Source organism: Phocoena phocoena, chromosome 2 (assembly GCF_963924675.1).
Source record: "Phocoena phocoena chromosome 2, mPhoPho1.1, whole genome shotgun sequence".
In the NCBI taxonomy this organism is placed as follows: domain Eukaryota; kingdom Metazoa; phylum Chordata; class Mammalia; order Artiodactyla; family Phocoenidae; genus Phocoena; species Phocoena phocoena.
Window position 1 is genome coordinate 36702373 of NC_089220.1, and position 15569 is coordinate 36717941.

The 15569-nt window shown below is 37.4% G+C and overlaps 1 protein-coding gene across 1 annotated transcript; it reads right to left on the reverse strand.

Moving 5' to 3' along the window:
* Positions 1-13565: 13565 nt before the first annotated feature.
* On the reverse strand, positions 13566-14852 carry AKAP5 (A-kinase anchoring protein 5). Its single transcript, XM_065871447.1, has one exon. The coding sequence runs from the start codon at positions 14850-14852 to the stop codon at positions 13566-13568; it is 1287 nt and encodes a 428-aa protein (XP_065727519.1).
* Positions 14853-15569: the final 717 nt, after the last annotated feature.

Genomic DNA, 15569 nt, shown 5'->3' on the forward strand with positions numbered 1-15569 from the left:
TGAACTGATAAGTTTTTCTTAAGGAGTGAATGAAGAAAACCAATGGGCATTGTCTAAGGTGGTTGAGTTTCTGTCGTAGACATGGATGGGAAGCCTTGTGGGGCCCAGGTTGACATATGTTAAGAGCAAAATCTAAGTAGCTATTGATACAGAGTCAGTTGTATTGGGAGTAGTTAAAACAAATGTATAGCTCTTTAGTGTCAGAACTGCATCTAATCTTATATGTAAATCATTTAAGTAATTATTCAAGCTCATACTGTCTTCAAAGACTTCATCTCATAGGATGAACACAAATATTAACATTGATTTCATGTATCTTAGGCTATTCTAGATATATTCCCTAGCCGCCTTCAAGTAAAGTTTTATTTTTCTCATTTAGATAAAAATTTTCCTGATTTTTCTCTTCTGTTTTCTTTCCTACTTGCTCAGTCATTAGTCGTTGACACAAAAAAGTGTGTATAGCTAAAGGGTGGGAGTAAGTGTGCATATGAATTGTGGTGTAGGGCAGCAGTTCAGGCCAGAGTCTGGATGTGGCAAAAGTTTGCTTTTGGCTGACTGTTCATGATAGACAACATTAACTTAAAGCAGAGATATATCTACTTTTGTTGGGTGTTAAGAAAGGAGTGCTTAACTGTATTTTTATTCTTATTCATAAAGTTCCTTTTAATATTAGGAATTCAAAACAAATGTTCTTTTCCTTCATCTTCACAGTATTCTGTCTGTATTAGGAAGTGGGAAAATGATTACTCCATTTTATAGGAAAATATCCCAAAACCTGGGTTCCAGAGAGCCAGTGAATCACTATTCACTGTGGGAAATGACCCCAGTTTTATCTTTTTCATTCATTCAGCAGGAATATTTTTAAAATAGCTATTTTATGACTAACACTGTGCCCTGAGTGTATTTTTTTAAGACATGATTCTTCACTAAGAAAAATCTACTTTGTATAAAAAAGTCCTTCTAGCAAAACCCTTTAGTTTTGACTACATCATTTGTAAAATGGAGCTATTATCTTAGCCATATAGTATGGTTTGCATGATGATTACCAAACTCTTAAAACTGGAAATGCTGTGTACACCTTAATATATTGGGCAAGTACTAGACAGACATTTTCCCTTTGGATCAGCTTAGAATTTTCCCTTCTTTCTAGATCCCACATATAGTTGTTCTCTGGAGGAAAACAGACTGTTTCAGTATTTGTCCTTATTAGCCTATTGTCAGAACTCAGTATCTGATAAGTGCAGTCTGCCTTATAAGAAAACCAAAATTTCTTGATTTATCTCCTGAGATTATTATCTCTTTCTCTGATTTTCTGACTTCCCATCTGTAAAGTGTCTGTAAGCAATCCCTACCTCACAGGGGTGTTGTGAGGATTTGTATTAAAACTGTGTTAAAAAAAAAAAAAAAAAAAACTGTGTTAAGTTCTATCAGTATTACTGGTAAAAACCAACCATATAAAGAAAACTACATTCTACATGTTTTCTGCAGCTAAACCTATTAACTTTAGTATTCCAACTCATAAATTCTAGAATGTCTTAAAAGCAGTCATGTACTACTTAATACTCAATAATTAATTGGCAGAATTCTTATTTTTTTGGCAGAATTCTTTTTTTTTTTTTTTTTTACAAATACTCTAGAAACAGCAGTGTTGCTAGAATTCCTATTCTACTTACCATAGTTTAACCATCAGTATTTCTCTTCAGCCTTTAACAAGGAGGATATTAATTCTTTGGTGTTATTGGGAATGAAACTTTGCCAAGTGCAACTTTATTTAAAGTTCCCCCAAACATATTATTTACATATAGGAAAAGGAACAAAAGCAATGGAGAAAATACCATTTTCATTTCTCTGATGTAGGTCATCTAAAAAGTAGATGGAGACCAGAAATGGAGCAGGGCAAATAACCGAGTAATTCATTATGTTTTGTCAAAATAGTAAGGCTTCACTTAAAACTGAAGGAAATACATATTAATCATGGAAGAAGACAGTCTGGAAAATGTATAATTCCACTGATGTTTATTTGCACAGGCAAATTCTTGATGTTGTAACTCAGATCCTTGAGAAGTATCCGTTTTTTTGTAGTAATTGAGGTAAAAATAGGCAATGTGAAGAATTTTCATAATGTAACTTGTATCTTTGTATGTTTTAAACTAAATGTAGCTCTATGGTATTTTATTATAATTAATTTTTGAATTCCTAAGAATGAAATCTGTACATTTTTATTCTTTGCTGTACTTCTGTGTTTGTATGGTTGGACTTTTTTGAAAACTGGTGAGATTATACAGTCCTATGCCTGGCTGTCTTAAACATAAGGAATTACAAACTGTGATTTTTGTCTTCAAGACCTGGAATAATCCTTTGTGCTTCAGTGTATATCTGTGCCACACTTGATTAATTAGTAGATATTGCTCCAATGCAATTGATGTTAACTGTCATCAACTCTTCTATTTTGTGCCAAATAAAGTCATTTAATCAGATTAAATAACATATCAACTTAAAATACTTTCAAAGAAACTTGGATTTCAAAAACCTGTACCAAAACAAAAAGGCAAAAGGGAATTCCCTGGCGGTACAGTGGTTAGGAGTCTGCACTTTCACTGCCGAAGGCCTGGGTTTGATCTCTGGTCGGGGAATTAAGATCCCACAAGCTGCACAGCACGGCCAAAAAAAGAAAAAGAAAAAAAGCAAAAACTTGTACAATGAAAAAGGGCCCCTGAAGAAATCTTCAAAGTACTAGTAATAGTAACACATAATACAGGAGACTGAAATCAATAATATATTGTATGGTTAAACTCTTCCACCTAATGTATTGTGAGTTTGCTTCAGAAACATTATTTCAGAAAGTTTCGTATTCTCCATTTGGAATGAAAACTGTGAATTTCATGTATTTTATCATGACAAATAAATTAATGTGACTTGATCATAAACAAAACCTTTTATTAACTCAGCTTATAGAATGTGTTCTTATTTTACAGCAGTGTCTGCCAAATGTTGTCTTCCTAGTGTTGAGGTAAGTAGTCTCTGTACCAGGTAACATTTTGGATGTGTGATGCAAAAATGCATCAGTGAGTCCAATTCTTACCAGCCATAATCTGTGTTAATAGAAAAGTGGTGTCCTAATCAAGTGCTTTCCAACTGCCATCTCTGGAAAGAAAGGTACTATGTAGTCATTTCCCAGAAGTTTCTTGCTTTGCTCCTTCCTTTCTTCCCTATTTTCTCTCTATCTCCTCCAGTAGCGTAATCTGCAACAGTGGTTCTTAGCCAGGACGTATTAGTCAGGTTCTCCAGAGAAACAGAACCACACTGCGTGTGTGTGTGTGTGTGTGTGTGTGTGTGTGTGTGTGAGAGAGAGAGAGAGAGAGAGAGAGAGAGAGAGAAAGATTGAGTGATTGATTGATTATAAAGAATTGGCTCATGCAGATATGGAGGCCAAGTCCCAAGATCTACAGTTGGTTAGCTGGAAACCCAGGGAAGCCAATGGTGTAGTTCCAGTCCAAACTTTGCAGTTTGAGAATCACAAAGGCAGGAAAAGACCAATGTCCCAACTTAATAGGCAGAAGTTACCCTTACTCTCAGGAGGGTCAGCTATTTCTATTCAGACCTTCAACTGGTTGGACAAGGGCCACTCACGTTAGAGAGGGCAGTCTGCTTTACTCAGTCTACTGATTCAAATGTTAATCTCATCCAGAAACACAGACACATCCAGGATAATGTTCGACCAAATATCTGGGTATCCCATGGCCCAGTCAAGTTAGACACATAAATTTAACTATCACACGGGGTGGTCCCCTTGCACCATGGTGAAATTTGGCAATGTGGAGGTGTTTTGGGTTGTCACAGCTGGGTGGGGGTAGGGGAAGGTTGCTGCTGGCATCTAGTGGGTAGAGAGACCGAGGGTGCTCTAAACATCTCACAGTGTAGAGTATAGGCCCCACAACGAAGAGTTTTCCAGCCCAAAATGTCAGTAGTGCCGAGATAGGCTACTCCTGGTCTAAAAGGGCAAAGTAAGTTTTGTGAGGATTGTTAAGAGCTAAAGGATACAAAACTTAAATTTAGCGATTTTTGTCCCAGTCATCTTCGAAGTTAATACAGTTCTTATGGGCTATGAGATGTGTTTGTTCAGAATTAAATTTCTATCTGTATTCACTTTTATGCCATCTTTTCAAAGGTACAAAATGTGATTATTAAAAACCATAGATGTATTAAGCAACAAGACAGTTTTAAGTCTGTTCATATAACCTTTGAACTAAACAATTGTGTCTGTAATAAGGTCTCCCTGAAATTAAAATGTGATCGTAGTTTGTAATTTGTGTAAATATTTAATCTGGCCAAAAGGTGGCACCAGTGTACCTTTTAAAAGCCTATTTTACATTATGCTCAAATTTGGCATCACTGTTTGCTTAATTCACATTTATTTAATACTTAGCTATTCCTGAATCTTGCTTCACTTTATAGAGTCATGACTAATGAGAATCTTTCTTGAATCCCATAATATATTAGGTACTGAAATATATTGACATCCCTCTTTGATCAAGATGCTTCCAATTTACCTGTACAGCAGCAGATAACTTTTTAAAGTATCACATTTAGTGTGCTTGTTATATCAAGCATTTCTGAGGATTCTTGTAAGTCTTTAACATTAAGGCTTCGGAATTTTAGTCTCAATCACATTTGTTCTTCTAATCAGACATCAAACTCAGTTTTTGGTGTTCTGCCTGGTCAAGAGATAAATCCAGGGACATTTGAGTAAATACTCCCTAGTTTCTTACCTCTTGCTTCTTTTCTTCATAGCCACAACCTCGGAGTTTGGCCTGTATATTATTTTCTGAAATTTACTTTCTCTTTCAACTGTGATTCAACAACTGGCTTTCTAAGCTGCTGTTCTTTATCCCTTTCTTCCCTCACTTCCTTCCACCAGTTTCATTCTCCGAGACGGCTGAGACATTCTCTAATAGAGTTCTTGTACCTTCCAATACTGAGTGAATACAGGCTACTCTTTCCTCCCCATAATTTCTGCTTACAATTTACTATTAATATTATCCTAAGACTTTGCACCTCATCACCAAATGCTTCTCTTAAATTTATTTTACAACTGATTAGCCAACTTGGGCTTGGGCAACTTGGGAGAATGAACCTGCTTCCTCCCAGATAAATTCTCTTCCAGTATTTATATAATGTTGAAACTTTTTTCATTGAAACAACTTGGTGATATTGTATCAAAATAATGGAAATAAAGGATCTTCCCTTAAGCTATTAGAAAACCTTGGTGTCCTTTTATGTCAGAAATCTGAAGGAATAGCAGGGCTCTGGGAGAGCTTCTCTGCACAACTGAACTGGTCCTTGCTCTCTTGGGAGCTGGGGGAGAGGCTTGTGCAGGAAGGAGGCCTGGGAAGGAGGCCTTCATCAACTGCAGTTGTTACCCATTGATCTATGCTATTACTGAATTTCAGGAAGGTTCATGTTAGATTTTTGTGGACCAAACAGGCCTTTGAGGAATGAGATCTTGTGAATTTAGCTCTGCCACATTTTTCTGTAGTGGAAGCCATATGGTACTTAGTCCAAACCATATGTAGGAAAGTACCTAATTGAAAAAAAAATTTTTTTTTTGGTTTCTGGCATTTGTACTAAGTGCCTTGTAGGGAGGAAAATCTAAAGAACCTATGGTGGTTCTATAGGAAAAGGATACAACATTTGCAAAGATAAGGGAAAAGGTTTTAAAATGCAGACCAAAGATTCCAGTGGAGTGAGTCTCAAAAGATTTTTTTACTGGACCAGTTCTCATTTCCCAACATTGCCCTTCTTTCACATATGTGCATAGTCTGTGCTGTGAGCTCGGTGGTACCTGTCCTCTCTTTCTATCACAACATTTTAAAGTGTGGGAGGAAAGGCATATAAATGGAAGGCTCCTTTTTAAAATTTAAAACATTTCCTGTTTCACTGTTAACATCACCAGTTTTGCAGATCTCTCAAACTGGTGGTTATGTTCAGACCCACCACATAGAGCCATGCAAATTATGCACAATAAACTCTAGGGGGCGTCACTCACCAAATGCATGCTTCTGGAGTTGGGCTGTATAGTTTGAACAGCTGTGCAAGGCAGCCGTGCCTTTCCTTATCCTGGTTTAAATGTTGAGTCTAAGAAGCCCTTATTTTGAATTTCTGCAGCAAGTAGCAGTTTTCACTGATGCAGCCAGGAAATTATATTAAACTAAAATACACAGGTGGTATAAAGAACAATGAAATCAGAATAAGAAAAAACGAATACTCTCTAGGTGACACAACTATGTGTTTGTCAAAATGTGTAGAACTGTGCCCTAAAAAGGGTGTATTTTACTGTATGTAAATTGTACCTTAATGAAAAAAAGGTTAAGACCACCCAGATAAATATAGAAAGTCTTGGAGCTTAATGAGCCATGATGATTATCATTCACTTTTAATCCTTCCATAGGTCAGAAAAAAACACCAGCCAGATATTGAGTATAGAGAAGAAAAGCCATGAAACTAAAAAGGTAATTCTGAAATTCACTCTGAAATAAGCCAAATTACTGATAAGGCTGTTTGTGGCACATCTGAAAGGTTGACTTTTTTTCACCTGAATTGAATAGTGAGTGACCAATTATTTTGGCATTCCGTGCATGTTAGCCTTCACGGAGTACAAGAAGAGTTCTAACCAGTTATTTTGATCAGGGGGATAGAAATACTCTAGTTAAGTTTTGGGTTTTTAAAAATAATTTTATTTATTTTTGGCAGCGTTGGGTCTTTGTTGCTGCATGGGGGCTTTCTCTAGTTGCAGCGAGCGAGGGCTACTCGTTGCAGTGTGCGTGCTTCTCATTGCGGTGGCTTCTCTTGTGGAGCACCGGCTAGGTGTGCGGGCTTCAGTAGTTGTGGCATGAGGGCTCAGTAGTTGTGGCTCGCGGGTTCTAGAGCGCAGGCTTAGCAGTTGTGGCACACGGGCTTAGTTGCTCTGTGGCATGTGGGATCTTCCCGGACCAGGGATTGAACCTGTATCCCCTGCATTGGCAAGCAGATTCTTAACCACTGTGCCACCAGGGAAGTCCTCTAGTTGAGTTTTTATGCCACAAATGGCTATTCCACACGGAACCTCTGCATTGTAATTTATATATGAGGATATTTGATTGGTTTGAGCATGCATGCCTGTAGCTGCATTACTCTTACCTGTGACTGATCACAGATATGGTCCAGAGACCCACTTGTAGCTATACTGACTGGACCTTCCTGTGTTCTGAAGGTACAGATGTCAAAGTAGGGATTTGGGAATAAAAGGTTTGAGTACAAGTGTACAAATGACTGCATCTGCTTTTGTGTCACCCTGTGCTCCCTATCTCCCAGGAATATGGAATTGGAAGGCCTGTTTTTTATGGCAACAAGTATAGCTGTGAAAAGTGTAGGAAAGGCTTAATCTCTGCCCTATAATTGCACTGTCATAAATATCAAGATAAGGCCAAAAGTCCTATCTGAGTCTAGCCACGAAACAAATTGTGAGGGAAGTGTGTCTCGTCTTGCTAACATGCAGAAACTGCTGGACACCACTACCATTGCTATTATGATAGTTTGGAATTTACAGAGACAGTTTTAAGTTTGGGAGTTTCCCAACCTAGGAGCCACCATCCTCCCCTCACGTAGGTTTTCCTTAATTGTTCGTGGTGTCTGTGCCCAGCTTTGCTGAGGATTTTCTGTGAATGTATAGTGTGCTCATGTACATATATACATATACTTGCTTTTTTCCCTAAGTTCAGGAACTTAGCCTCCAGTGATCTCAAGCTTCAGGGAAAAAAAGAAAGGTATGTACTTCTCCAAGGGATTGGGAACTCCAGAATTCAGTGTTAAGGGCAGAATTGCCTGAGAGGACAAGTGTTGCAAAAGGTTATGTACTTTTCTCTTAAATTAGAAAGATGTGATTTAATAAAATTTTTTAAATTCTGCAAAGTGTGAAATATTAAATACCCTATGTACAGTGTACCTTAACAAGACATTTTATTTTGGAACAAAGTTTAGTTTTAGGACTTTTAAGACGCTATCAAGTTTAAATTGGTCCCAAGATTTGGAAAGCACATTCTTTCATAGTGCCTATTTACTGTCAATGGGCTGTGCTTAAGAAAAAAACAGGGTTGCTGATGTTAAGGGAAGAAAATCAGTGTCTTAATAAACACAGAACTTTTGAAACACTCAGCTTTAGCAGGCACCATCTGAATAAGCATTTCCACATAAAGATCGCTTAGTAATTTGGAAAACCATACAGATTATTACCAATTTATAGGTTAATACAGAAAAGACAACTAGTGACAATAGCAAGAGATGATGAAAACAAGTACACTTCTGTCAAGTTCATAGATGGCATCAAAGTCAGAATTGCCCTTTAGATGGAATTATTTCAGTGAAATTGAATTCAAGTTCGAGGTGTTTGTGTTTCTCTTTGCTGGAGGTGGGCTCTTTTAGGCATGTCTTGTAAAGTTTGGCCAACACTCAGGAGAATAGAACTTTTGGTGGTACTAACTCAGTAGTTTTAATCAGTGTGATCTTTATGGTTTTAGGAAATTAATGTACTATACCACGTTTCTCTTAAAAGATTTGGATAAATAAAATAAACAGCCAATATAACATTTATTTTGTATTAACAGTACATATATTAATTCAGGTTGAAACCTTTTTTCTACAGAGTATGATTTCTTTAATATTCGCATCTGATCCACAATAATATAGTACTAATTTTAATGAGAAATACAAATTGGAACTTCTGCTTTCATAATAGCTCATCCACTTAACATTTTTACAAAGAACTACTATAAATATGTAACATTATGCAGGCTTTTTTCTGCACCTGTTCACAAATCAGAAGGAATATACTTTTAAGCTATTTAGCAACCGAATGCTATCAAACTGCCCCTGTATTTATATGACCATCTCCCCATACCAGACAAAATGAATCTCTTTCTCTTTAGTCTCCATGCACTCACGATGCTGCATTACTGTGGTTCTTTGCTTTAACCCCTGTCCAAGTTTCAGCTGCTGCGGCTCCCTAGGTTGAGCTCTTCGAGGGCAGGGAGCCTGTCCCCTTTATCAGTGTTTGGCATGTGTCATACCCAACACATGTTGAATAAATTGAATTTAATCTAAATTTAAGTAGTTTCTTTCTGTTAATTTTTTGTAACTAAGTAAGGATTACAAAAAAACTTCCAAAATGTGCCATAAAATGTACTATATATTGAAATTTTGAATTCTGTATAATGAGAAACTTCATGTTTGTGAAGCAATAAAACATCATAGGAATTTGAAACTAAGAAACGCTAAACCTTAAATGAGGATGTTTAAAAATGCAGAAAGGGCAGGCAGAAAAGTCCACCCCTAATGTATTGAGTATCAGGTGAAATTAGAAAGCAGACTTCACACATTTGAATAAAGTTGACATTAAAGGGGTATTTTCAAACAATGGGATTCTAAAGCCTAATAATTATGTTAATTCTGCTGTAAATCCCCCCCAAATTAATTATTAACTATAAAAAATAAGGCAACTTGAAGTTAGAAACTTATGCAGTTAACTCTGGATTTTTTGCAGAAGCCAGATTCGACTGGTGCCCTCTCATGATCCATTATTTCTAAAAGCCTTTAGCTGGAAGGCTATTCACACATATTGGTGAAATAACGTAATCTCTCAGAAATAAATCAGAGTTTTTAAGACTTCATTAAATAGTAGACCAATTAAGATCACAAACTTCGTGCTGTCAAATGGATTATCTTCAAAGAAAATTATGCTGACAGCTTTTCTGAAGAACTCCATTTGTGCCAAATGCTGATTGTTCCTTGAGGTGGAGGAGGTGGCAGGGAACATGATTCCTCTTTGAATGTTCTTCTGTTTTCTGCTACCTTTACTTAAATGTGACCAGGGACTATTTTTATATCCTATAAAGTACTTTGAGAAAATGTTAAGTGAATAGTGCTACACAAAATAGAGGAGGATTTTTGTATTCGCTTGTTGTAAAGCAAACTGAATAATACTTGAATCTTAAAAGGGGGAAGATAATGTGCTGAAGAAGTTACCTGATAAACCAACCAGCTTTGTAAAATTGAGTTCAAAGAGAAACTGAATCCCAGCTACTTAATAAATGTTCACTAAAAGCAGCATTTATACCACAGCAAATTTAAAGGAAAATTAATGTGGTGTTATTAAATTGCCTTTTAAGTGATATTTTAATATTGTCAAATGGATGTGAATTGAATAAGAACCTATTTATATTCATTTAATGTCTTGCATATAAGGTCAGTCACATTGCTTAAAATAAATACCATTAAAATAAAAAAAAATTTTATGAGAAACTTCTAAGTCATCTGATTCCTAATTATTTCTATAACAACAAAACAATTTAGATCACCTTACAATTCATAGTAGTAGGATTTGGCCATGTAGCAGATATAATCAGATTGAGACCAATTAATTTCTGGAATCCTTTTTCAAACTGGATCCTACTTATTTAATTCACCAGATATTCTCAATAGAAAAGACTGAGGAGAAACCACTTAAGAATGAATGCAAATAGAGTACACATTTCATCACAAAAACTATCAATTATAATACATTCTAACCAAATATGTACCACACCACAGTGGAAAAAAACAGAAACCTAGGACTACTTAGATAAAATGTTACTTTCTTAGAAGAATTTCATTACACATATTTACCTCACGTTTTTAAAACTCCCAAATAAATATACCTGCACGTTTCAAAATATTTTCAATAACTGGTAAATGCTATACTTTTTGCTCATTCATGAGAAATTACTAAAAATTTACAATGAAAGTATATGGCTTGAGCCATCCTTGCAGTAAATGAAGGCAGGATTCTTCGAAAACACTGTTAAATGCACCAACTTTAATCAGTCTTTTTAAATTGCTCACTTTTAAATATGTAGTTGCTGGTAGCTGTCCAAGTCCATTAGCACCACATATAGTGAATTAAAAAGAGTTTTTAGGGAGGATGACTTAGCATTCTTTTTTAAAAAAATGTTTAAAAATTATACAATTAAATGAAATTGATTTCTTGGGTCATGTTTTGAAAGATCCACTTTTCATCTTGTGAAACTGAAGGATTTTGGTAGCTTCCCTCTTCCTCCCACCCCACCCCCCAAGGTTATAAGCATGAAGGTAGGAAAATCTGGGGGAATACGGGGAATACATTTACACTTCAGCAAAGAATCTTGCTAATAATATCCATTATCTGGTTCAGTTCCAAAGTCAGATTAGGTTCTTCTGCCAGAGGTCTCAATATGTACTTACAGGAAGAAACAAAGATTCTATTGGAAAATTAGCACATACTTTCTGTATGCAATCCATAAATAATGCAGGAAGTCACCAGATCATTTGAAATCATCTAATGTACATTCTTTTCTCCAAGAATGTACAAATACCTTACAACTCAAGCAAAAGCTCTTCATTACTTCATCTACTTTCAGAGTGACACTGTCACTCAGTGTAGACAGTGGAGGACTGTACAATAGGAACCCTGACCTGTGAGGTACGGAAGTGTGTTGCAGTATTAGGGCCATTTCACACAAGGAAAGGTTGAAACAATTACTTATTTTTTCAAAAAATGTGACAATCATTGAGATCGATGATTTAAATAACAATAAAATGCAAACAAGCCCTTCTCATTGTTATATTAAGTTCATTTTTTTTTTTTTTTTTTGTAAGGGACTAGCTGGACTAAAAGTACTGATGAAAAAGTTTATTTTCAACATCCGTGTAAAATTTTTACTGGTGTCTCTCAACACATAGGCACAATGAAAGATGTATTTGGCTCATTCTTAGCCAAGCATGAATATTTTCACTAAATTATTATGATTTCCTATGACTTTTACTGCCAGGTTTGCTTTGAGTCCACTCTCCCCTCTTTGAGGAGAGATTGATGAATACAGTCTCCAGAGATTTAATCTTGCAAGATGAATTGTGTGTTATATGTGGTAATTTGTTACTTGGGAAGTTTGTCTTCTCCTGGATGGAAAATAATCCACTTTTTGTTGTTTTAATTTAAAAAAATTATTTATTTTTTGGTTGAGTTGGGTCTTTGTTGCTGCGTGTGGGCTTTCTCTAGTTGCAGTGAGCGAGTGCTACTCTTTGTTGCAGTGCACGGGCTTCTCATTGCGGTGGCTTCTCTTGTTGCGGAACACAGGCTCTAGCTGCGTAGGCTTCAGTAGTTGTGGCACGCAGGCTCAGAAGTTGTGGCTCACGGGCTCTAGAGCACAGGCTCAGTAGTTGTGGTGCACTGGCTTAGTTGCTCTGCGGCATGTGGGATCTTCCCTGGACCAGAGCTCGAACCCGTGTCCCTTGCATTGGCAGGCGGATTCTTAACCACTGCGCCACCAGGGAAGCCCTGTTTTTAGCTTTTCAGCAGATGATCCCATGTGCAAGTGGATTTTTTTTTTTTTTTTTTTCAGTATGTGGGCCTTTCACGTTGCGGAGCACAGGCTCCGGACGCGCAGGCTCAGCGGCCATGGCTCACGGGCCCAGCCGCTCCGCAGCATGTGGGATCTTCCCGGACCGGGGCATGAACCCGTGTCCCCTGCATCGGCAGGCGGACTCTCAACCACTGCGCCACCAGGGAAGCCCGCGTGCGCAAGTGGATTTTTATACAGGTCTGCTTGGGGCAGAAGAAAGATGGAGATGGAAAATGCACTGCCTGTTTCCACACCTTTGCACTTGATAATTATTTGCCTGTTTGAAGTAATTTGTGAATGGCTTTTGTAAGGAACTTGAGCAAGACTAGAAAACCACTCATGTTTAATCAAACTATTATTTTTTTGGTTTGCAGTATTCTTTTTTTTTTTTTTTTTTTTGCGGTATGCGGGCCTCTCACTGTTGGGCCTCTTCCGTTGCGGAGCACAGGCTCCGGACGCGCAGGCTCAGCGGCCATGGCTCACAGGCCCAGCGCTCCGCGGCACGTGGGACCCTCCCGGACCGGGGCACGAACCCGCGTCCCCTGCATCGGCAGGCGGACCCTCAACCACTGTGCCACCAGGGAAGCCCTGCAGTATTTTTTTGAGATAAGACTACTACCTAGGAGTATAACAGCTATAAGTCACACATTCACAAAAATAGCTCACCTTATCACCATTTTATACAACATAAAAGTGCACTGTAAAAAAAAAGTTGTTGAAAACAGAATGCGATGTTAACCTATACACAGTGTTGAACTTTTAAAAGGAAACCAGGCTTTGTGACATCAGGACATTAAAGAGCTTACGGCATATGGCAAGTGCTCGATAAATACATCTTGCTTCTCCCAGGCAGTCTAATCTCCACAAACCATTTTAGCAATTTCCTGGATATTACTTTTCATTGCAATCTGTACTGACTTCCTCCAATCCAGAAGTGGCTACATTTCAGTGATAAGGGAGGGTTTTACAACTTAATTCTTTAGCACTTCTGGGTTTGAATTGTACCTTTAAATTCTACAGATGTTAAATCTCTCATTTGTTACTGAATAAGAAATGCCACAAATATGTAAAATAATTTACCATTAAGCATTTTTTCCCTCCCATGATATGGAAATTAAGTCACTGTAGAAGATTGCTTTTTGCATTTTCATCAGAGGCCATTTCATTAACCAGCTGTTCTATAGATAACTGGATAGCATTCTTGACAAGAGAAGAAGCTGTTTCTATTAAGAGTGTTTCATATTGCTCTGAAGTTCTACTCTCAAAACCACTATCATTAGCAAAAACCCCCACTTGCTCATTTTCGATTGAAATTAAGAATTGCTTAGGGACATTTTTAGATTTCTTAACATCAAATTCACTGATTTCAGTGTCTGTGATAATAATAGCAATTGGCTCCATTCTTTTGCTTTCTTCTGGTTTGGGTTTTTCTGCAGTGATTTCATTTACTTGAAAATCTGATTCCTGGCTCAGTTCAGTATCTTTCGGCTTGCTCTCCTCAGCAACAGTCTCTTTACTTTCACGGTCTTTCCAGTCTGGTCCACTTTCTAGGATACTGTTTCTGGCTTCTTCCAGAATTTGTTGATCTGGGACTGCAGGTGAGGGAGGGACATCAGAAACCACTGGGAGCTGGTGTTCTGTGTCTGAAGTTTCCAGTGGGCTTGCTTGCTGAAGTTGAATGCTTTGTTTTTCCTCAAGCGTTTCAATATCTTTTTCAAGGATTAGAGTTCCTGTTTGAATAGCAGAATGCCCTGTATCTAACTCAAGTTCTACTGAAATCACTTTCTCTCCAGGAGAAGTTATGCTGTTGTTCACATTTGATTCACAGACCTCATCACTCCCTTTCTGTGAGACATCTTCCCTTACATCCTGCTTCGACTTGGTCTTTGCTGCCTGGTCATCTGATTGAGTCAGAGTTTTTGTATCCAAACTTCCAGCCTGTCGTTGGACTTTGATACTGCAGTCTGAGTCTTCTATAATTTTGGAATGATTACTTCTTTTCTCCTCTTTTGTGAATTTTATACAGGGAATCTTGAGTCTGGATTTTGCCTTTTTTTTAGAATTATCATCCTCAGCATTGATTTCAGGTTGCACTTTGGCCTCAAAGGGCTTTTGCTGCTTTGAAGAATCTGACCTTTTGCTGCGCGTTACAAGGCGTTTGATGGAAGCCCAGGCCCCCCCGGGGGGCGCTGGCTGATAAGAAGCTCCAGCTTCTGGGGGACACTTCCTTGCTGCATCAGCAGCTTCAGAGCCAGCTTTGGGCTTCATTGCTTTGGCTGCTTTCTTTCTTCTCTTGAAGCAAAGCGTCGATGCTTTTTCCTCCTGCCTCTGATTCTGAGGATTAACTTCTGCTGATCTCTTCTCATCCTTGCTTTCTACTTGTATTTCAGGAACTGTGATCTCCATTTTTATATTACACTCTTTCTTTCTCTAGAAATCTATATCCTCTCTTCCTTAGCAGGCTTTTATGACAAAAAAGTAGGCAAAAATATCACACTAAGTAAAATTTCTTCCCAATGTAATCACTCCTTTCGTCTTACTCCATACAGTTGTTTTAGGTGGTTTTTCCAGTTATAAAAATGCCTTGTTTCACTATCACTTGTAATTTCTCTCTTTAATTTCTTCATGAAAGCCCTTTTACTGGATAGATTTTTGTTTTATTTAAGGGTCAACCTGATAAGAGAAAAGAGAGTGGTATTTTATTTCACCATCAGCCTACTGTTTTCTATAGAGACTATTTCAGTTGAATGCATATGGTTCTACTGGGCATGTTTCCCATATAATAACTTACTAAAATGACTGGAGAATAAAAATTGGGGTTTACTTTTGCCCTATCCAAAAGATTTCAGTGTGAATTTCTTTTGCTGTCTGTTTGTTAAAACTTCATTTTGGATTACTCTGCAAATCTGATATTATTTTATCAGTTCTGGAGTTGTGTTGTCTTTACGAATCGCTTATGACTCTGAATTGCAAGTTAACAAACAAAAACCACCACCACCACCATGAACAACAAAAAACAATGAAGGGCAGGGTGTAATTTTTATTAATGCAATAAAGAGCTCTGAAGTTGCAAAGGATCTTAGAGATTATTTGAGATTATTCAAGTCGAGCCAGATGAAGAAA